A 23,463-nucleotide genomic window follows, 5' to 3' on the forward strand; every position below is an offset into this window, starting at 1 on the left:
AATGAAGTTAAAAATAATGTGAATGCTCCTGCTGATATATATACTATATGGCTGCTGAAAAAAAAATCTGTACAACAGAGGTATGAAAAGAATCAGTATAACTGCAATTGTGTCCTTGAAGGCTTTCACAGCGGGGATCCAATGTTTGTTGTGGGTTTTTTGGGCTGTTTGGCCGTTTTCTGGAGGTTTTTCTTCCTAACATTTCACCAGTCTCTGTGGCCGGCATCTTCAGAGGACAGGAGTCAGAGCACTGACTGTGTTCTGGTGTAGTGTAGTATAACACGGCCAAACAGACCGAAAAACTCACAACAACCATAACTGGGATTTTTTTTCTTACATGTGACTGAGTATGACATAGTTTTAAATTATTGACTTATATGAAATATAGCTAAAAATTAAAAACAAATTAAAATGTAATAGATATTACAGTGGTGCCTCACTTAACGAGCGCCTCGCTGAGCGATGAAATCGCTTAACGAGGCGCTCTGGGCCATCGCTGGAGCATTTGCTCAGCGATGGCCCCTATGGCGATTTTTCGCTTTGTGATATTCGCTAAGCAATTCGCTTAGCGAATATCGCATAATGAAGCGGGGGAGAACAGCTGATCGGCGGTTCCAAAATGGCCGCCGGAAGGTCCGCGCCGCATTTTCGCGCCCTGCCCTCGCTTACCGAGGGCACGAAAATGGCGGCGCTATGGAAGAACCTCGCACAGCGGTGAGTTTTCAAGCCATATGGCTTTTTTATTTCCGCACAGCGATGTTTCGCTATAGCGAAGGTTAATCCGGAACGGATTAACCTCGCTATGCGAGGCACCACTGTATTATCATTTGTGGTCCTAAAAAGGACCATTGGGTCACTTTGCTCCTCAGCAAGTTTACAGTGCGATGCCTTTGGAAGTAGAGGATTGGCCAGCTGTACCATGGGATGCCCAGGTGTACTTGCAATGGTTTCCTCTCATTGGGGAGGCTCCTTCTGTGTCCCCCATATTATCAGTAATGTATAATTAAACCTAGACAGCAGTTCCCTCTGTAGCAATAAACAGTAAGTAATATTGAGCTACAGTGGTGCCTCGCTTGATGAGGATAATTCGTTCCGTTGAAATCGCTGTTAAGTGAAATCCTCGTCAAGCGAAATGAAAAAGCCCATTGAAATGCATTGAAAACCTGTTCAATGCGTTCCAATGGCTAAATATCTCAGCATCCAGCGAAGATCCTCCATAGGGGTGGCCATTTTCGGTGCCTGTAAAGTGAGGAATCCGTCCTAAATCACAGCGGGGAGCCATTTTGCACAGCAGGTGGCCATTTTAGAGTCACCGATCAGCTGTTTTAAAATTGTCATCTAGCGAAAAATCGGTTCCTGAAGCAGGGAACTGATCACCCTTAAGTGATTTTTCCCTATTAGAACATTGTTTTGCGATCACAAAACTTCATCGTCAAGCGGTTTCATCATTTAACGAGGTAATCGTTAAGCGAGGCACCACTGTACATCTTGTCTCTAATAATGCATGTGCCTTTGCATATTTAAAATGGTTAGAAACTAGGGAACGTAGCTGTGAAGGTTACATTTTTCTCGGTAGAGTATGCAACAGGTGCTGATTCCCCGTGACCTTGTTTGCTTTGGCTGCCTTGTTCGGTTCATTTTTACTCAATTCCTTCAACCCCCACCACACACTGTTTTCCATCCAGAAAATGTTGGACAAAGCACACAGTGGGAGCACTTAAGACTCTTTAGCTTCCTCCAGAGCATGCCTACAATGTTTGCATCTTTACATTTATGAAGATTTATCATCACGCCCAGGAGAGCGCACACTCTAAACAGTCTTCATCATTCTGTTTTCCTTATCTGCGTTATATTAAAAATTCAGACAATGGCAGAACGCTGATGTAGGAATGCATTCTTCATTCTAAGTGTGTATGAGAGAGCAAGAAGTGAATTAAACATTTTGAAAACCCTGAAAAATTTGGAATGTGAGGTATGTTTGGTAAACATTTTGCTCTCAAGCAGGAAATAACAAAATATGTTTTTTTTAAGTTTGGAGCTACGTGACACAGTACGTAATATGAATTATTTGAGAGACTGATGAATTATGGAACAATGCAAAAGTGTTTTGCAGTGCGAATAGTAAAGAAGAGCTTGTTTGTGTCCCATTGCTGCTTTCGAACCATGTTCAGCGAGCATACGGAAGGGACTAGCAGACTGTGCCTGCTGGTTCAGGGTTGGCCCTATCATTAGGCAGAATGAAATTGCTGCCTCCAGTGGCAGATGCTGTGAGCCAGAGTGTGACGGCAAAGTGCCGGAAGACAAAGCTGTGTGAGCCATAGTTTGCCTTGGAGGAGGCTGCCTTGTTGTCGCTGTGGAAATAACATTCACTTTCTAGCCAGCGTGTGTTCATGAAATGGAGGTGGGCGGATGATCTCTTGTCCTCCACCACAGGCAGCAGCAAACCTCTGGGGACGGCTTTGTTCAACAAGACGTATGAAGGACTTACATACAGACATAATGTATGAGCATTTAATGGCTCTGGTTGTGGAAGATCCTCATGCTGCAGAGACCACAGAAACATCGGGGTTTTGTCTCTGTGGAGAGGCGACCCAGCCAGCAGAGCCATCCCTTCTTTTTTCATATATTAAAAGTGATGACAGAGGAGGTGGGGGCCAGCACACTCCCTCCTTGTTGCAAAGAAGACTTATGGGTCAAAGCAGGCCTTAGAGTAAGCCCCTCATTAGTAGGGTTGCCAGACGTTCAGCAAAAGGAGGACATGTCCTACTTTTCAGGATCATGTCCTCCATCCGGCAGGCAAAACTAAAAAACTTTAAAATGTCCGGTTTTTGTATCTCCACCCCCACGCCCATGTGTCCTCCTTTTCATACACATGTATCTGGCCACCCTACTCATTAGAGGTGGAGCTGCCTTATGAGGCTGCATTCATTTGTTTTCCTAGTGTTAGTTTTCTTAGCTCCACATGTTGTAAACTAATCTGTTTGTTTGCTAATTTGTCATTGGCAGGTAAGCACAAGATGCCTTAGCACGCTGCTTGTGCAGACACAAATATTTTAAGGGACTGCATCTTTAGAAAGAAAATGTTTTATCACCTTCTGATTATAAAAGCTAGGTTCTCCTCTAGCTGATCTTAGAACTACAGTGTCTGCTGAACACAAAGAGGTTGGGGGCATAAACACAGATCATTATATCACCTTCCCTCCTAATTTTTCAACCAGCTGGGAAAACATATTTAAAGCAAGCCTCTTTTTTTGCTTGATTTGAAGGGTTCTGGATTCCTGCTTAATGTTGATGTTGGCTGACAATGGAGCATGAAGGGACTTTAGAGGGTATTTGCCCCTGGACCTACCAACACAGTGAGGGAAGAAGAGGTTCAGGGACACCTGAGGTGGTATAACAAATTGTCCCTTCCCCCCCCCAGTTAAAATAATTTAGTATTCAAAGCCAGCCAAATAAAGGATTAAATAAAAGTAAAGAATTAAATAAAGGTAAAGTATCCCATTACTGTGAATCCCATCACAGGTTGTAAAACTGCTACAGCAACCAAGTATTTGTTTGTTCTCCTTTAATAAGATCCCAGATCTGCTGCCTGAGCCCTCTGACTCATTGTGCCTGATGACAGGGCCGTTACTCAGCTGACCCACTTGGGAAAACACAGCATGTTGTCCTAAGGGAGTGAATCATCCTATTGTGTCTTGTCTGCCTGCAGCCCACTTCCCATACTCTCAGCTGCTCCTTGTCTGGCCTGTTCCTCTTAGGGCACAATCCTAACTCCATCCTCCTTTTTGATTCTTCTGCCAGCAGATCGTAGCCAACAGAGCCATTTTTTTGGAGTACTGTATGTCTCTGTAATAGCAGACGAAGAGTCTCCTGGCAGAAGAGTATGAGGCTCACAAGTGTACACCTAATTAGGCCACTATAGCCAATGCATCTTCACATTAGGATTGTGCTATCACTCCTGTAAAACAGAGAAATAATTTACTGTATAGGATTATAGCCCAGTTTACCAGTTGCATTTGTGCCTAGTTGACCTATAAACATTTACTCAGCCTGACTTCCAGGTGCTCACTGTTAATGGATAGGTTCAGAGCAGCTACTTTAAGGGCACATTCAAGGATACCCCTCTCCTCCTACAATTATCATTAAACTGGTCCTGGACTGAACAGCCCTTGGAACAGAGGGTGCCTTCAAACAGAGGACTAGAACCTAGGTCACCTTTAAATCATTTGTTATGTTTATGCCTTGCCCTTCCTCCAAATGAGTTCCTCCCCATTATATCAACACAACAACCTCATCAAGTAGGTCAGGCTGACAGGGAGTAACTGCCCCAAGGTCACCCAGTGAATTTCAGGACACAGTGGAGACCTGCGCCTAGAATTCATGAGGGCCAGCCCAACACTCAGAGCACTACACCATACTAGTTGCCATGGCCACCCTCTTGGCCTTCAAGGTTTTCTATTTGCTCAGAGGCTCTGGGCCTGTCTTGTTCCTCACACCCCTCCTTCCCTCTGGCCATAGAGTGGAACTGTGCTGTCAAGATAGCTAACTTTATGGGGAAGAAAGGTTGAAATCTGTCAAAATGTTGAAATGCTTAAAAGCAGTATAAGAATTGTAGTTCTGGGTATGTGAGATGTGGTCATAACATGGAAGTTTGAACAGCAATGTACAGTCTGTTAGTCATTGCTTCAGGGCAAGCTGATGTAACTTTGAACATGAGTTGTGCCCAAAACATTAAACTAGTATGTAGCAATGTACTGATTGGTCTTTAGAGGTTACTGCAGAGTAATTGCAGACCTCTTATGCAATCCCATTCATTCTCCCAAGGATGCAGAGGTGTGATGCTTTCCATTAGGTTCTGTGGTTATGCGAATACCAGTGTTAATAGTTAACACTGGTATTCACATTCATTCTGCTAAATTAGAAAAGGCAGATTGTTGGTGTTGTCTGTTTTTCTTATCAGGTATTTTTTTTGCTCACGTAGCAGAAGCGATGGGATTTTTCATTGGCCTCACGACTAATGAAACCTGCAAGTATAGCAAATGAGACATAAATAAGGTAAACATAAATGTCCTATCCATAAATATAGGCTACTGCAATGTAAGTTTAATCAGGAGAGGAAATCTACAGGGAGATATTCTGTTTGGGTAAGCATGATTCTTGAACTGAATGTGATTATGTAATTGCTTACAATGTAGACCTTAGAACTTTAGGACATAGTTAGATTTTTTTAAAGCTATTTGTGTTTGAAGACATATTTCATAGATGTAACAAGGCCTGAAGATGTCATTTGGACCATTTCTATTTCATTACTAAGATTTTTATGCTTGTTAGTTGTTACGTATATATATTTTAAGAAAAAATACTATTACATCTAATCCTGTTTGCATATTCAATAAAAAGAAGAAAAAGAACAATTTTCTGGATACTTTTGTGTGCTTCTAGAGGATATTCAGAGGGAGAACTTTATTTGTGCATAACAAATCATCTGGTTCACACTGCTGAATGGACATCACAGGCTGAATGGTCAAGGAGTGTTATAAATTATATAGTATTCTGAGGGCTTAGTTCATTGTCTAACAACTTGACACTGCTATCAAGCAAGTTGGAGAAACGGGAAAGGGAAACTCACATCTGCCTGTTTCTCCTTCCACAGAGGAATCTGATGGTGACCACAACTTCAGAATTAGCTGCTGATCATAAATACATTCATCAGACACACAGGCAGGCAGAGTGCTCTCTGTCAGGTAAAACCTGGCTAAACTAGAGAAACACCAGCAAATCAGAGCTGGGGTTGGGTTTGAGGGGCAGCTGGACGGTCCTTACCTTCCTACCCATGTGGAACATGATTTTTTTTATAGTTCTTGAACTGGTGCTGTCAAAACATCCGCAACAGAGCAGCTCAGGAGTCATAACACTGGTTGTCAATAATCTGCTTTGTTTGAAATAGTGTTTAAGGACACACCTGCATGCAACCACTGGCTCTTCCCTGAGCCCCTTGGCTTTTGAATGCAAGGACATCACACATACATAAAAAATATTTGCACTGAGCAAGCGAACGAGACTCCATCTTGAAATGAACGATGGGGTTTACTCAGGCTTTAAAGCCACCTCAGAGGCAGACATCACTTTTTCTTCTCCAGCGTGGCTTGCCGTGAAATTTGTCGTCTAGCCTGGAAACCTCAGGAAGGGTTGAGAACCCCTGAGAAGCCCAGTTTTCTGTCCTGGGACTTCCAAACCTAATTCCCAAAGAGTGTTAACAGTTTAAAAAGTAAAAGCTGCACAGTGAGGTTGCAAATCATGTTAATGTAATGCTCCAGCCTCCATATTAATGCCATTTTAAGGACACAAAAATATCCATCTGTAACCAGGGAACTGTTGCTTCATGCTGACATCAGCTACAGAAAGCAATCTCACCACTGAGTGCAGGTAATTTCATCATTTCACAAGTTTCTTTGGGAATAGAAGGCTTCAAGCAGCATTAAAGAAAAACCACGACATCACACGCTGCTGCACAGCATCCATGTACAGGTTGTATCAATACTAAGTACACAAGGAGATGCTGATTTTTGTACCTCACAAATAAAACATATTAAGAGTTCTAAAAAATCTGTGGAAACCAATGAAGGATTTAACTGAAGAAACACAAAGGAAACTGCAACATAAACAGACTTCAATTTGGAAAAAGAAAGAAAAACGGACATTCTTAAAGTGACTAGGAGAAAAATCTATTACCACAATATATGTTCAGCAAACATTTCAGTTAAAGGAGCTATTTTTATAGGATGATTTAAAAATTAATTTGCTGGCTACATCAGCAAAAAGGCTTTTAACAAATCCAATACTCAGTGTACCTGACCAATTTCTGCCATAAAGGTAAAATTTCTGCTGCTAGATTGGATGTAACATCAAAGACATTGGCTTCCATCACATCTCCTTGTCGAGACTAGCCTTACCACTGGGCTGAATAAGGCGTCTGCCTCAAGCACAAAATGTCAGCAAAATGTCAGTTATCTCTTTTGCTAGGATTGTATTCTTACTGACAGGGATTGGAAAAGGTGTTTGTGAAAATTTCTTCCTCATGTACTAAATAACATGGCTGGTTTAGGGGTGCTATGCACTTTGACTCAGTATGTATAGGGGAGTGGCATTTGGTGCTATGCCTCAGGTGGCAAAATGTCTTCGGCTAGCCTGGCTGATGATTGTGTGAAATGAATTGTTATTCATATGGAAAAAACAAACTTTCCTTTAGTACATCTCAAAACTACCACAAACAGTAGTTACCAAGTTTTAATAAATATTACAAGAGTGAAGAAATATGTTGCTGTTTTCACATCTTTTTCCCTGTTGGCTACATTTTTTCTCACATTCACATCTCTGGCCTTAAAATATAATTTCATTTTCCATTTCTACAAAGACCAGCCAAGCTGACCTGAAGATGATGAAGCTGAAGCTGAAGCTGAAGCCGATGATGATGATGAAGCTGAAGCTGAAGCTGAAGTTGATGACGATGATATTATTATATTATTATAAAGTCATAATGTCCTAGGCAGTGTAAGAATATCACCAGTTACTTCTCTGTAAAACCTACTTCAGGCTGTTTATTCTCCCAAGAACTCAGGCAATTCTCAAAAGCTGCTTCACTGAAAACAGAAGCATTAATCCATTGCCACGTTTGGTCTTAAGAGCAGGATTTACAGTTTTCTCTCAGGTATTAATTATATCCGCAGAATAACTGACTGAATGGCAAAAAGCAACAGCTGTGCAGCACACTTACCATGTAATTCAGCAAAAATTCAGCAAAAAGGATGCCCTGGGTTCTCAATGATTTTTTTTAAAGATTTCTGTTCCACCAAACAAAGAAGCACTGATGGACTCAGGGGAACCCACTACAAATCCCTGTTCAGTCATGAGGCTTAGTGAGTGAACTTGGACTATTTATTGGCCAAAAGTACCTTGCTGTAGAGAGAAAACATTAATTATTGCAAGGAGTGTCTACTGCTTTGAGCTCCTGAAAAGGATTAAAATGCACAAAATGTATGCCCCTACATGAATTTAGTCTCACGCGTCAACATTTGAAGAGCCTCAGATTCATTTTCTCTCACATGCAAATTTTGTTTTAATTTTAAAGTTTTTAAAATCTCAAGCTGTTTCTATCCAATTTGTGAAGAGGATTGCATCCGACTTGACCATCACAGGCATTCCAAGCCAGACTTTGGAGAGCTAAGCACTCAACACCCGCTGTTGCCATGAGTGAACTTTTGTCAGTTTTGCTTTTTCCTCACATTCACCATTTTCATATTCTTTCTGTTAAATGTTTGTGAACATTTGCATTTTTGGAAAATTGTTATAAAAATAAATGTAATTGTTAATGCTTATGTGCTTTTAATTATTCAGTGTTTCATTAATTTGTGTATGGGTTGTTTTTTAATGTTTAACTTATTAGGTTTTTAATTCTGTTTTGTTAATATTGTGAGCCACCTTGGGTCCCCTTATCAGGACAAAGGTGGCCTATAAAACAAACAAACAAAGCAAGCAACATTCTCATTCATCATTACTCTGGAAACAGATCTTTTAAAAATTAAACTTCTAGAGACCTTGGAGAGTTGCTACCAGTCAGCTGAGAAAATATTTGATTATATCAGCTTGTCTCAGTCTTAGGTCTCCAGATGTTGTCAGACTGCAACTTCCATCATTCTAGCCATCCTTCTCCCCATCCCAAAGGTTAGTCATGGCTGGTTATGTGAACTCATGGTCTGAAAACAAAAGACATTCTCATAAGCAAGCAACGGCAACAACAAATTCAAAATGAAGTCCCATAGCAGGCATTACCTTTAAGATGAGAGTAATATTTTATTTCATTAAAATATAGTGGAAACATATCCCGTCAAAGAGTTAAGGGTCTCAATAATTTATTACTATTTACATTAGCAAATTTTGTTTTACAATTAGCTGTACAAAGGAATACTGAGGACTTTCCCAGGAGAAAGGAGATGTACCATATTCTCCAGAGTAAGGGGAGAAGCAAAAACAAACCAGAACAAATAACTTGGAATGTAAATTCCTATACATAAATTCCAACAACTATACTATTTAAGGCAGGTATTATCTTACAAACCTCCATCGTTTTTATTCCAGTTTAAGTGACATTCCTCCTCCCTTGGGAACTGTAGTCTAGGGTCAACATGGAAAACTCACTGTAGGAGATATTAAACGCTGTTCATAAGGTTCCCTGAGGAGAGGAAATAACCCTTAAACCATCTGAGGTCTGTATGGTATCAGTGTGCTTGTAATAGAGTTCAGTCATCAAGTACAGTGACTGATGATTAAAGGGTGAAAACAGGTGCTTTTTGTTGTTCTGTGAGCCCAAACCAACCACTCAAGCAGTTCAAAGGCTCAAGGCCTTCTGCTGCTGCCCAACTGCATGCCTCGTCTTCCACAGAGTTCACATGTCACTCTTCTCTTCCACGTTACCAGAACTAGTTCTCCTTCTCCATCCACATTCCACTCTGTACTTCAGGCTGTGGGATCTTGTCCCTATCTGCCTCCTTTTGCAGAGTGCAAAACCTACACATCCTGTGCACTTGGCCAGTGGCTAAGTGAAAGGTACAGGGATTATGGCCTTTAAAACTCTTCTTGTGCCTTTCATCACAGTCTCTCAGTGCAGCTCTTCCTTGTCACTGTGGTGTATCAGTAGAAGAAGCTATGTCATGCACATCTCCTCCTGCTGTGCCAGCTATTAGTGCCAGTTGGGCAAAAAAGGGGCCCTCCAGATGATATTGGACCGCAACTCCCATCAGCCCTAGCTACTGACCCAGTGGTGAAGAATGCAGGGAGTTACTTTTCAGCCACATCTGGAAGACCACACTTTGGCTATGCCTGAATTAAAGAAATATGTGGAGCTTTTCAGTCAGGACCAGTCCTACCCTTAGGCAGAGGGAGTTGGTTTCTCAGGCAGCAAATTTTGGGTGTCACGAAAAGACAGTAGAGTGTTAAAGATAGACATGTTGTTCTTGCATTTACACCATAAAAAATGAAAACACAAGGTTATGAGATTTTCTGCCTAATATATTGAAATAATTTGCCTAACATTGACTTAGGAAGGGTCGCACTTCCTTTTGGGGGGGGGAAGTCTGCTACCAGTTTTCCATTTGGGCAACAGACACTGGATTTGGCGATTGCTGTCCCTTTGCAGCAACCTCAGAGAGACCACAGTTTATTCATTAGTAAATGTGAATAAAATACGTTGCGGTGGGGGAATGCTGGGCATTTGGTAAACAAAATTTATCATTTGGTAAATGAAACCAAAAAAGTCAAGACATCTCCCAGGTTCTATGCACACTGTCTTGGTGGGAGGTCAGGACCATTTCTTAATCTGCCTCAGGTTTGAGCCAGCCTTGTTTTCAGTCCAGCCCAAAACGCAAGCAGAGGAGGTAGGAGATTTGTGCTAAGGTGGGCTGGGGAAGTAGCTTATTTCATAGAAGAAGTTTAAAGAACATGATGGCATACGTCAGAGCTTTATACTGTCCCCATGGGCCATGTTTGAAGTTTATTTCTGAGTGAATGGATAGTGTGGATAATTGATTATTGATTGCTATCTACCACATTCCCAATTTAGTCAATGTGCATGCTCTCCACATAGCCTGTGCCTGCTGTTTAGGACCAGCCCTACCACTAGGCAGAGTGGTTACCGCAAGCAACAAAGATCTCATGAAAGAGTGGCAAATTGTTAGCTATTTCACTTGCCATTTTATCACCAGGGATGAAGAGAGATAGTTCTGCCAAAATAATTTGGCTTATGTGTCTTAATCAGGGTGAAGGAGCACTGTCAGCTGCTCAACCTCAGGTAGCAAATGTCTCAGGCTGTTTCTGCTAATGTTGATGTCACACTACTATAAAACTTACACAAGATCAGTTTTATCTTGGGACTGGAGTATGTGCTGCAATTGCCACTGGTTTGCCACTGGAAACAGCTTCCTCTGGCACAAAAATTCTGCCATTTGTAATATACAAAATTTCTTTCACATGGGTTTGTAGTACCATCATGCACTGTGGCTCTGTCCTGTGATTCCCACTCTGTACTCCCTCTATACATTACAGTAACAACACAGATGAAGGCCATTCACGATAGGAAGACCATTTCTAGCAGGTTCCTTGTAGTAAAAGTGACACATCCCAGCACCTCAGAGCAAACAGATGTGAAGATATGTACCCCTTTGGTGTAAACATTGTAATACTGAAAATAGTAAACAGTTCTTACTTTAGGGAAAGGGCAGTCATAACAATGTTTCTAGCAGAACTCTCAAAATTTCAGAGAGAGTAATTAAATTTTTTCTTCCTGTATTCATCATCTTAGAATGTAACCTGCTTAATTCCTCTGTTGTTATCATAATTATTATTGTTGCTATTATTACAAGTGAGAAACAAAAGCCCTCATATGGTTAAACAAAACTTCAGGCTTATAATAAGTTAATTTAACAACTGATTTATGTGCTTACTTCCTATAGGCACATACTGTATGACATAAGGCATCAGTTACTCTGGTATCTTTCAATGCACAAATTAACATGACACTTGTTATTGAACTGTCACTCTGAGGAAAGAAGAAGAAAGCAAGTGGTGTCCAAACAGAGGAGGCCTTTGAATGAAAAAGGTTTAGAAATATCCTCATGCATCAGAGAGAGCTTGAGAGAGAAGAACTGTGGACGGCTGTTCCAAGTTTCACTGTACCTCCGTAACCACTGGGGCCCATGATTTGTGCATCACCAACGTTTGTTGCTGCTGCTTCTTATGTTTCTTTATGCCTTTTTAGCAATGGATATCCTCGTTGCGTTCCTTTTTAGCAAAATGGAAATCCCTTTGCTCATAAGAGAACCACATCCTTGCAAGGCGCCTTCAGGAGCCACAGTAAAGAACCAAGCAACAATGCCAGTTTCAAGACATACATATTTGCATTCTGCCCTTTTCTCTCTCGCATCGCGCAGTTGTATGACAAATGCAAAGTTAGGGGACCAGTAAATGGCACAGATAAAGATATCCACTCAATATCAATCAATGAAGTCTCCTTAACCGTCTCAGTCCAAAATATCCGTTTCGAATGGAACCAGGTGGTAGTAGGACAAGTTGGTGACATACGCTGTTGGGTCCTCACTGTCCTCAAGCTCTGAGGTAAATTCGCTAACATTCTCAAACCTAGAAGGAGGTTGAAAAAGAACAGAGATAAATAATGCCATTCATATTTGGGCATGATACTGTACAGGCATGGGAAAACATGCTTAGAATGGGACATATAAATTAGACACAACATAAGCAGAGAAAAGCAGAAGAACTTGAGAAGAGAGAGGAGAAGAGGCAGAAATATTATTAGGGTACTCAAAGCAATGACTCTAGAAGTTTGGGACTCAGTGTTTGTTGTTGTTGCTGCTGCTTATAATGCTACATCATATGTTTCCTTGTGCCTATTTAGCCTATTTAATTCTCCCAGAACGGCCCTCAAGCCAAAGAAGATTCTTGTCTGCTACTTCCAATGTTGCAGCGCCACCCCACTTCATGGTCGGAAATGGGTACTGCCGTTTATGAATCAAGCTTGACCAGAGAAACTAGACATCCGCTATTTGTATTCCCTGCCTCCCGGCACTGCTGACAACTGCAGGAAGGAGGCAGTAGGTGGAGTCCTCCCACACAGCTGATGAGTGGTCGGCTGTGCAGGGAGTTGGGGAAGCACTGGTCGGGATCCTTCCTGGATTGGCATGATGATAATGATGAAGGACCCCAGAGTGGACCAGGTGGTTCTGGGGGAATGGAATGGGCCTCTGTGGTGCTGCGATTTGTATTGTATCTCCAGAAAAACAAACACGAATAGCCCATGTCTAAGAGAAACCAGTGAGGGGCTGGCTGGTAACAATGGGCCATTCCTTTTGTGAGTGGGGGGAACAGGGATGAGAACATAGACTGCAACTCACCTGGAACCAGCCTTTCTTCCAGGCTTTCTATGCAGGAAGTAGGCCTAAGACAAACTGGAAGAGAAGCCTATTCTAGATGAGTAAAATATAAGGGCTGAGGTGGGCTGAAATTCCCAAAAATCTGCCTGAGGAATTCTTGGGGATTTCTGGCAGCTGCAGTAAAACAATAGCACAATTCTCCAAGAGAATGTTAACTTCAAACTTGTTTCGTTGTGCAAAACCCCCCAATGTTTTTGCAGCCAGACTTTTTGCCTGTCCCTGACAATCAGCACTAGAGATGAGGCTATTTGTATATGAAAACGAATATCCCTGCACAAGTGGTGTTAACAAGGGTCCATCCCCATGGGGCCGGATGGTCCACTCACAGATCCACCGCAGATGGCACAATTTCTATGAATGGTGCTGCAGCGTGCAATCCGCTTGCCACTCTTCGACCTTGCAGTGAGGTGCATCCTCCTGCTTTCTGCCAGGAGTAGTGAGCAGATTGCGCACTGCAGAGCCATTCATAGAATCACGCCATCCACAGCGGATCAGTGAGCGGACCCTACAGGGGCTGGATCCTCGTTAACACCACCTGTGAGGGGATGTTCGTATTCGTAAAGAAATACCCCCATCTCTAATCAGCACCTCTCCATGGAACAGATGGAGATGGTTATTTCTTTGGACTACCGAACACTCCACCCAGCCTGGTTAGAGCAATGGCTTACAACTACAACAGGAGATACTGTCAAAAGTGGCACTCCAATGTCCTATAATACCTGTAGGAAAGTTTAGGCCATACACGACATTACCACACTGTGGTATGGTTTTCACCAGCTGCCACCAGGCTTCCCAGTTATATGGAAATGGGAAAAGAAAGCTCATGTTCTGTTAGTGTCTTGCTGTGAATAAAGGGGAAGAACCTGATCTATGGCTGCCATTTTTGCTGTGCCATATATCATGTCAAGTTCTGACCTTGTTCTGAACTGGTTTTCGTAAGGCTTCTCTGTACAAAATATCTCACAATATCTCTGCTGTAGTAAAGAAAGGGCATGACAACCCCAGAATGTAAGATTCCTCTATAGTTTCTTCAAAGAACACTCAGATAACACAGTGGTCGGTCTCCAACTGAACCACGCACCACCCTACTATACTGTATCTTTAATTTTTATGTTATGTTATTTTATTTCTGCAGCTCAGCCAATGATTTGTAACACAACTGTAGTTCACAAGACACGGCTTTATTTTCCCAATCATGGTGTTCCAAAACCATGATTATTTTACAGTTTGAGCACACCAGCACGACCGAGGGTGCTGAAAGCGTTTCATGGGGACACAGAGTTTCCTTTGTTGTCCTCAGGCACTGGGCTCTATACTTCTTTAGAACACTTGGGCAATGAATCATACATTTCAGCTCTTCCAATTTCACTCTGAAAAGCCTTGGCATCTGCTTCAAATGCCTCTGAGCTTAGCACATATTGGGCAGCATGAAGTGGAATCTATACTTCTCTTCAGTAAGATGCCCTTTAGTATCTGAGGCACGTGACTGACTACATTTTAGTTTGTAATTCACCTTGTTTTTACTGTGCTTTGTGATATGGCCAAAAATTATTTGGAGGAGAGAGAGAGAGAGAGAGAGAGAGAGAGAGAGAGAGAGAGAGAGAGAGAGAGAGAGAGAGAGAGAGAGAGAGAGAGAGAGAGAGAGAGAGTGTTCTGTTAGTGTCATGATAGACTTCATGCCTTGGAGAGGCCTAAGCTTTCTGTTTGAAAAGAAAGCTTCCAAGCAACTATCAGAGCAGCTTCATTTTCAAACAGAAAGTTAGGCCTCTCCAAGGAATGAAGCCTGACAGCTGGGTCTTTTTTCCAAGTGGGTACAATTAGTATTTCTGTAAGGTCCAAGTCTGACAAGGGGACTCCCAGAAAGGAGAATCATGGGATTTGTAGTTTGAAGTATTTTAAATGCACATCCCTAGTAACATAAAACAATTTGGCTTCTAGAAAAGTAATTGGTTCACCCTTGCTTCTTTATACTAATTTGTTCCATAAATTATATATGTTTGCCTTTACAATTTCTAATGAATTCACCCAATCACAAAGTTTGTTTACAATTATGTTGTAACATGAAAGGTGGTTTACTTCTTCTGAATGGATGAACTCAGAGTGCCACCAAACGACCAGATTAATGGTGGCTAGAGATGGGCATGAACCAAACTACAAACCGGTTAAGTTTTCTGGTTGGTTCATGTTGGTTCAGGGTCAATCACAAGCCATCATGAATCGCCATTTTTCAGGTTCATGCCCATCTCTAATGATGGCCATACCACCAGACTCTTTTCTTAAGTGAGTTTCATGGTATTATGTTCAGATAAGCTTCAGGCTGGTAATGGTGAGTCATGAAATTGCATATTGGGCATTTTTAATAGAAAAGTTGCCTGAACATTTTTACTGGCCCTCATTTCAGTTATGGATAAATGAGGCTTACATTTTAGCTAAAAAGGAGAGAATAAGTTTGCATTCTCTGCCTCTCTTGTTTTACCATCACATATGGTGGTCACCTCCAGTTTCATGGTACTTGTAATATACAACTTTTTATTTAAAGCGGTGCTTCACTGTTATATTTGTTAGCACCTTGCTAGAGGTAATGGAAAGATTTCTCTGACAAAGTGCTAAGCTATAAATACTTGATGGTTCAGCCATACCAGCTGAGAACTAATAACTGTTGGATAACTCTGAAGTTTAGGTATCTGGCTGTGGAATCAGAGACTGGGAGTTTGATTCTCTGCTGTGCCTTCTTGACAGGGACTGGACTTGATGATCCATAGAGCCCCTTCCAGTTCTGCAGTTCTAAGATTATTATTATATAACTGCAGCATTTAACTTCCTGAAATCTAAAACACCTGAAACTATCCAATATTCCAAGCGGTTCCTGATCACAGACACCCTTTACACCCACATCTTGCAGTACTGCTCCTATTGCACACCTGAGTCCACAGATGCTACAGATCAAATGATGACCGTTCTACTGTCATCTTTTTTATATTAATAGTTCTTCTTCTTCTTTCCCCTCTGCCTGTCTCTTGTCCTGACAGATGAAGAGTTCCATTTTTATACTGCAAATATTTAAACTCTTGAAGATACTGTTACCTGAAATTAATTAAATTTATGTGAATGACTCATCAATCATCTGCCATAATACAATCTCCCAGGGACTTTCTACAGTGAAAATCAGATTGTCAGCATTGCTGTCTATGAAAATGGTATAGTTTGATCTGGCTGCAACCTGTGGAAGTCAATTTCTGGCACACATTCCTATTGTTACAACAAGATGGACTAGGCTCATACCCTGCACTATGGCATTGTGCGCTTTGCTTTAGTTACCGTATTTTTTGCTCCATAAGATGCACCTCTCCATAAGACGCACCAAATTTTAGGAAAAGAAAACAGGAAAATAATGATCTGTTTTCTTCTCCTAAAAATTTGGTGAGCCTTATGGAGAGGTCCGTCTTATGGAACACACCCTAGGAACCCTTTGGAGGCTCACCCTGGCCCCCCCAGGGGCCAGAGGGGGTGAAATCACCTCCTTCAGGGACTCTTCTGAAGCTTCCAAGCTGGCTCACCAAATCTTCATTTATTTATTCAATGGGCCTACTCTAATTGTGACTTACTATGTTAAGCAGCAGGACTTCAGTCAATATTTATAATTTTTAGGAAAGGTTCGAAGTAGTGCTGCTTTTAAAAAAAATAATATGATGACCACTTAAATCATTTCTTTGGGTAGATTTAGTAAGTAACAAATATTCATTACTTTCAAGTTGTTTCAGATATTTGAATTTGGGGATTTTTTCCTCCAACTTCTCCATTTTTAAAGAGCTTACAAAAGCAACACAGTATTAACAATTGAAGCAACAGCTAACCTGTAAAATGGTATTTTCTTTTAAAAAAAGGTATATTGTATATCAGATCTCATTTTTAGCATCCACAATAGTATGTGCTGTGCAAAAAATTAGATCTTGTAACATTATGTTTTAGAAATTAGTTTATAGCATTACAAGAAAAGAGAATTCAGTTTCCCATTAGTTGGTGGTCTTGCTGCGGAGGAGGTAAGAGGAATGTCCCATTCACCAGTGGTTCAAGAACAAAAACCATGAGACAAAAGAGGTGTAAACTACCACCCAGAGCAATAGAGGATAAGTACTGTGCACAACTTAGAAATGAATTGGAGGTGGTGGGAAAACAACCCAGAAAAACGTTTGAAAAACGCTGATGCATGGCTGCAACAGAACGGGTGGGTTTGCTGCTATTCATCAGGAGTCAAAAGGCTACATGTTTGCTTCTGTCCCGGAGTGATAAGTGAAACGGGCAGCGTACCTTAGTCATACATTATAATGGAAAGTGTGACTCAGAGACAAAGCAGCTCTGGACAGTTTCCTCAGATGTCCAGAGCAGTCTTCTGAAGCACAGGGCAAGGGACGTGCAATAGGAAGGGAGTATTGCCCCTCTACACCTATTGCTGGATTCTGCAGTTCCTCCAAGCTTTGGATCCTGCCTCAAGATCCTACTTAAGGAGATGCAGACGTGAAAGTCATTCTTGCTTCTTAAACCTTGCCTTCTTATGAATGTCCAGATAAATGTTAATCTTTCAGTGCTCGATTTTATCCTATTATAGTGGGGGAAAGTACCAATACAGGTAATCAGACATGGTCGCTGGGGTTGGTTTTCGTAGGTGAAAGTTAGCTGAGTAGGTGAAAGTTAGCTGAATGTTCTGAGATGCTGGTATTTTAAGCAACGGCCCTTCCCTGTTATTCCCCTTTGCCTCACCTCAATTTTAGCTCCTTCCAAAACATCTATCCTCATTCCACTCCTCTTCTCATGCATACCTGGGCAAAACTACATGCTCTGGAAAATAATTAAGACACATGGCACAAAACCTACTGCAGCGGCCAATAAGCACTTTAAAAAACTGCAGTAGGGCTTTTATCTGGCTTTTACTCCCCTCAGAAAGCTTGCCCAGACAGAAGGCTTCAGGGAACTCATGACAGAGCCTGCTGGCTTGCAGAGAGTGTGTCATTTCAGCCCCAGCTGCAATCCCCCACTACTCTTCTGCCAGACTTGCTGTGGGTCCCTTTCACCCTTGCTCACTCACTGGCCGGCTCTCCCCATGGTACCCAAGTGAGATGGAAGCCAGCCCCAATCTGCCTTCTGCTGTGAGCTTGGTCCATGAGGGGGACTTGAGCCAGTAGGTTATCCTGATCCCCTGCCATGATTGATGGGATCCAATTGCTGGGGAATAGGGACAAGAGCTAGGACTTGCTCTGTCACCTGTGACTGATGATTTCCTCCTGCTCCTGGGCAGGCAGAGGTGTGAGTCTCCAGTGTGATCTGCAAGTGTAACTTCAATTAAAACAGCACATGTGGTGCAAGTGGGTTCATGCCTGTTTGCACCTAATCCACAGTAAATACCTTTGCTGTGGATTATTGCAAAGATGTAATTCCAACCTAGATCTCTCTGATTGTCCCATTTTTAATAGTACATATTACCTTTCTCCTATTATCTCCCACCCCAGGGTCAGGTAACAACAGGCTACCTCAACACTCCCTTTTCCCACATCTCCATATCACATCTTATCCCTTTAGCATGGGAAATGTAATTCCCTCCCTCCCAAATATGATCTCAGCCCCAAGTCAAATCCCATATGTGGTTGGGCAATCCGGGTTTTTTTTCTTCCTCTACCAAACCAGTTTCTAAGAATTCATGGGTACTTACAAATGTTCTGCTGCATCAACATCCAAATGCTTTTCTTTACCATTTGGTATACTGTGGTCAATAACTATGGTTTCAGTGTTGGCTAAACAAAATCCATTAGATCGCATGATTTCTATAGGGAGGGAAAAAAAGGAAAGGAAAGGCATTAAAAATGAGGACTAATTTCAGAAAGGTGGAAAGAAGCTCATGTGATGACAGGTCAAATATCTAGAGTGAAAGGACATATATCTTTTTCTTCTTCAAAAACTACATACAGATACATTTTTCTTCAAAGTATTTTTCCTTTACAGGATAAGCCTTAGCTACAGGAAATGTGTGAGTCACCTCTTTGATAAAGCTGGTGTTGGAAGGTCTGGCAAATTCCAATTAATTTCAAAGGAAATAAATATATGACATGTAGTCACTTCCAACTGTTTTCTAGACACAGTCCATGTTGATGTAACATCCTTGGATGAATACCCTCCAGCTGTTTTGGTCTTAACTCCCATCAGCCCCACCCAGCATGGCCAAAGATACAGGAATGGTACAGGAATATGGCAGCTGTATTATCATAAAAAAAAGGGAGAAGACAAGCTTTCTCCATGTCAGGAAAAGAGGGAAGGAAATGCAGTTACTTTCCTCTCCATAGCTAAACTCCACAATAATTTTTGAATTAAGTTGCTGTTTAGTCGTTTAGTCGTGTCCAACTCTTCGTGACCTCATGGACCAGAGTATGCCAGGTCCTCCTGTCTTCCACTGCCTCCCGGAGTTTGGTCAAATTCATGTTGGTAGCTTTGATGACACTGTCCAACCATCTCGTCCTCTCTCGTCCCCTTCTCCTGCTTTGACTCTTTCCCAACATCAGGGTCTTTTCCAGGGAATTTTCTCTTCTCATGAGATGGCCAAAGTATTGGAGCCTCAGCTTCAGGATCTGTCCTTCCAGTGAACACTCAGGGTTGATTTAAGTTTAAGGATAGTAATTTCCTGATCCTATGACCCTTTGTAGTAATGAAACTCCCATGGTTGGAGTGTACTGCTGTTAAATATGGCTGCAAAATGCTAAGCCTGGTGCTTCCAAATTAAGTTTTTATTGCACCACCAAACTGTCTCATTCACAGACATTTAAGAGGGTCCAGATACTGTCATCTTCCGCTAGAAGTCCTCCATTTTCTCTCTCCTGCCCCTTCTTTCTATGCATAAGATATTCATTATGAAAGAAAGGATGGGGTGCTGCATTTTGTCTTTTGTGCCCCCCCCCCCGCCCATGGTTCTGGTAGCATCCCAGGGCACACACAAGCCACCTGGCCCTAACACAGGTCTTCTTAAAGAAAAAAAACCAAGAGCTTTTTTGTGCCATTGTTGGAGCTTCTGCAGATTCCAGCCATTCTGTGCCAGCTTGCACACTGTTTCAGGCAAACTGAACATGGGAAAGTTAATTGTCCTCTGCCATGTTGAACCTGACAGGCTTTATAGATGCTACTGCAATTTGGCAAAACCCTTCAGGTGCAAAGGCATGAGAGGAAGCCAGCCTGGGTTTAATTCAGCACACAACAGAGGAGCAGGGGTTTTTTTCACACAACCAGCAGAGCTTCTAGAAGTACAACTGAAATCAACGCAAAAACAGTGACTGTGGGCTCAGAAAGCATGGTATAAGCCATGAAGATTTTATTATGACACGAAGGGTGTTTCCAATCAAGGTTTTGATTATGTAATCATCTTGTATTATTCACAGAATTCAGGGGGTGGGTGGGTTAATTTCTCCCTGGTAATTGTGATATATTTTTATGCCACTTTTATTCTCCCCCCCCCCCACATGAACATATACACACATCTATTATGTAAGAAAAGATGAGAAGACCTGCTCCGTATCTTTTGACTGATAATGCCAGGAATTAAAGGACAAGATTATCTGCACAGAGAGGCTCAATGCATATTATTATTTCAACACATTTCTTACAACAGACTTTGGAATGTTCTAGGAATGAGCACTTATGACTCTAGAAAGGGTAGACAATTGCAACTGGCTACCCACACTTCCCTGCCATTCTAGGATGTTTCTGTCAGCAGTTTTTCCACATTGAGTCCTTATTTAATCTAATACAAAGTCTCAACTCATTTTTAGCAGATACTGATTCTCTTGTGGTTATTTGAAATTTGTATAATACAGATCTGCGCTCTAAACTATTCTTTGCACATAAAATACATTTGTGCCCAATTCTGGACACTGTAATTTGAGAGGGATATAGACTATATAGGAACAAGTTCAGAAGAGGGCAATGAGGATGGTCAGCAGGATACAAAAAATTAATCCTGTAAGGAAAGATTGAGGAAATTAGTCAGGAGTTGCCTAAAGAAAAAAAATATTAAGGAGGGACAGGTTGTGTTCCCCAGATACCTAAAAAGATTTCACACACAAGAGGACAAATGTTTGTTTACTGCTGCCCAGAGAGCAGGGCTAGATCCAAGGGACTTAAATTCCAGCAGACTAGACTTTGGTTGACCGTTAGGCAAAATGTCTTCATTAGACTCCTCCGTTGGTGGATGGCAGAGATCTGTTCTACATTTAGGGTGGATGGACTAGATGGCCTATCAGAGCCCTCTATTTCCATCATTCTGATTCCTGCATCAGTATAAATGAGCTACAATTCACAAAAGCTTGCACTAAATAAAACATGTATTCCTTGCGATGCCACAAGGTTCTTTGTTGGTCCTGCCGCAACAGACTACCAGCAAGAGGGAGCCTGTAAACTTCTTAGTATTCAGTTACTGTGGGAGGCTGAAGCCCTGCTGTCTTGACTGGAATTCTGCCAAGCAATGACAGAGTTCAGTAACAGATTTTCAAAGTTGGGCAGGGAGAGAGGGAAAATCTTACAGAAAGAAAAAAAGGACTCTTGTACCTCATATCCTAGGGCTTTGTGCGAAAATGATGGGAGATTTTCCCTAATTAGGTAGAACATTTCAAACCTGAAATTTTAACATATGAACATCTAAAGGTTTTGGGCACCGTATCACTGCGCAAGCTGTAATGAAGCTTTCTATTATATGGTGTTAAATATGTCCTTGTTATCTTCATTCAGATGTAACAGCTGAGTAGGGGAGTGATGTTCTTTTATACATTCTGAGTTTATTGTGAGGCCTGTGTCAAATCTCTGTTGCCTCCTTCTCCCCCATCAGGATGTGCAGTTCAAGCATGAGTCAACTTTTGCAACAAACAATTACTTTGCAGAAAGGGGAAGGAAAGTTGAGACTCAAATTGGTTTTCATCCTATAGGCTTGATTCCCCCCCCCTTCCCTTTCTTCCAGCTGGAGAGGGATTTGTTGGGAGTTTGCTTTTTTGTCAGCAAACAAAAAAACATATTCCTCCCATTGTAATCTTCTTTTGACAATACAAATTGCCAACAAAGCTGGCAGCAATTCTAATGTGAAATGTGAGCAGAATGCTAGTTTTCCCCTTTCTCTCTGTTTTCTCAAAATGACAACCTTTTTCTTCCAGGTAGATTAAACTTCAGGTACATTAAATAATACCTGAGGAGTTAAGTTCAAGATAATCTACCCTAGCAAAAAGCTGGCTCATTTTTACCCTGCATGAATTGGAGTGGGATGCCAGGTGATTGTAAAAATCAGGGTGCACAATCTGCCCCCCATAGCTTTAAGTGTGACCAATATGGTTACCCTACCTCCCCTGCTGCCAAATACTCCACTAATTTCCCATCACTTCCATGAGTTGCTCATGGTCAGATCGGGGGGACACTTGGACCCCAAATTTTGGAGCAGTGTGACCCTCTGCTCCAATTATTTATTTAAAGTATTTTTGCACTGCCTTTTTCCTAAGAAAGGGCCCAAGGCAGCTTACATCATTAAAACTCAGTTAACACTAAAAACCATGATAAAATATTAAACAAATCAATAACATTATATTTAGAGTGTTGGGTAAGGCATTATTAAAACAGCTTTAGAAGCAACAAAAAACAAACCATCTCATGTTAAAACCATTCCTGGCCAGTCACTAAAGAAAAGCCTGCCTGAAGAGCAAGGCCTTTGCCTGCTTGCAGAAGGACAACAATGATTGGACCAGCCTGGCCCCCTGTGAGAGTTCCAGAGGCCAGGAGCAGCTTATGAGCTGCCTATGGATAGATCTATATTAGGGCCAAATTATATATTGAAGATAACAAACAGAAAAGGGAACACCTTAGTTGCTGAGAACCTCTGATTAATATAGCAAGAGCTCTTCATGTAGTTTGCAGCCTTTGTTTGGTGATTCGTCCTTGGGACACCATGGGCTTCATCAAGTACAGAAAGGAAATGCTTCTCACAACGGATATCCAGCTGGGGCAAACAATGTGCTAAATCCAACACTAGTCCTACCTCAAGTAGGTCCATTGAGATCAATGCAACTCAATTTGTTGTTGTTGTTTAGTCATTTAGTCGTGTCCGACTCTTCGTGACCCCATGAGCCAGAGCACGCCAGGCCCTCCTATCTTCCACTGCCTCCCAGAGTTTGGCCAAATTCATGTTGGTAGCATCGATGACACTGTCCAACCATCTCATCCTCTGTCATCCCCTTCTCCTCTTGCCCTCATACTTTCCCAACATCAGGGTCTTTTCCAGGGAGTCTTCTCTTCTCATGAGATGGCCAAAGTACTGGAGCCTCAGCTTCAGGATCTGTCCTTCCAGTGAGCACTCAGGCTTTATTTCCTTTAGAATTGATAGGTTTGTCCTCCTTGCAGTCCAGGGGACTCTCAAGAGTCTCCTCCAGCACCACAATTCAAAGCATCAATTCTT

General features: G+C 41.8%; 1 protein-coding gene across 1 annotated transcript in view; it reads right to left on the reverse strand.

Annotated features, from left to right (window-relative positions):
* Positions 1 to 8,830: 8,830 nt before the first annotated feature.
* Positions 8,831 to 23,463, reverse strand: part of PXDC1 (PX domain containing 1) — a 39,002-nt gene continuing 24,369 nt past the window's right edge. The window contains exons 4-5 of the mRNA XM_020789793.3: positions 18,703 to 18,814; positions 8,831 to 12,189 (exon numbers count right to left, since the gene is read on the reverse strand). Coding sequence (XP_020645452.1) covers positions 12,072 to 12,189; positions 18,703 to 18,814 — 230 coding nt within the window. The 3' untranslated portion in view covers positions 8,831 to 12,071. The remainder of the gene's footprint in view (positions 12,190 to 18,702; positions 18,815 to 23,463) is intronic.

The sequence above is a fragment of the Pogona vitticeps genome, chromosome 4 (genome assembly GCF_051106095.1).
Source record: "Pogona vitticeps strain Pit_001003342236 chromosome 4, PviZW2.1, whole genome shotgun sequence".
Classification (NCBI taxonomy): domain Eukaryota; kingdom Metazoa; phylum Chordata; class Lepidosauria; order Squamata; family Agamidae; genus Pogona; species Pogona vitticeps.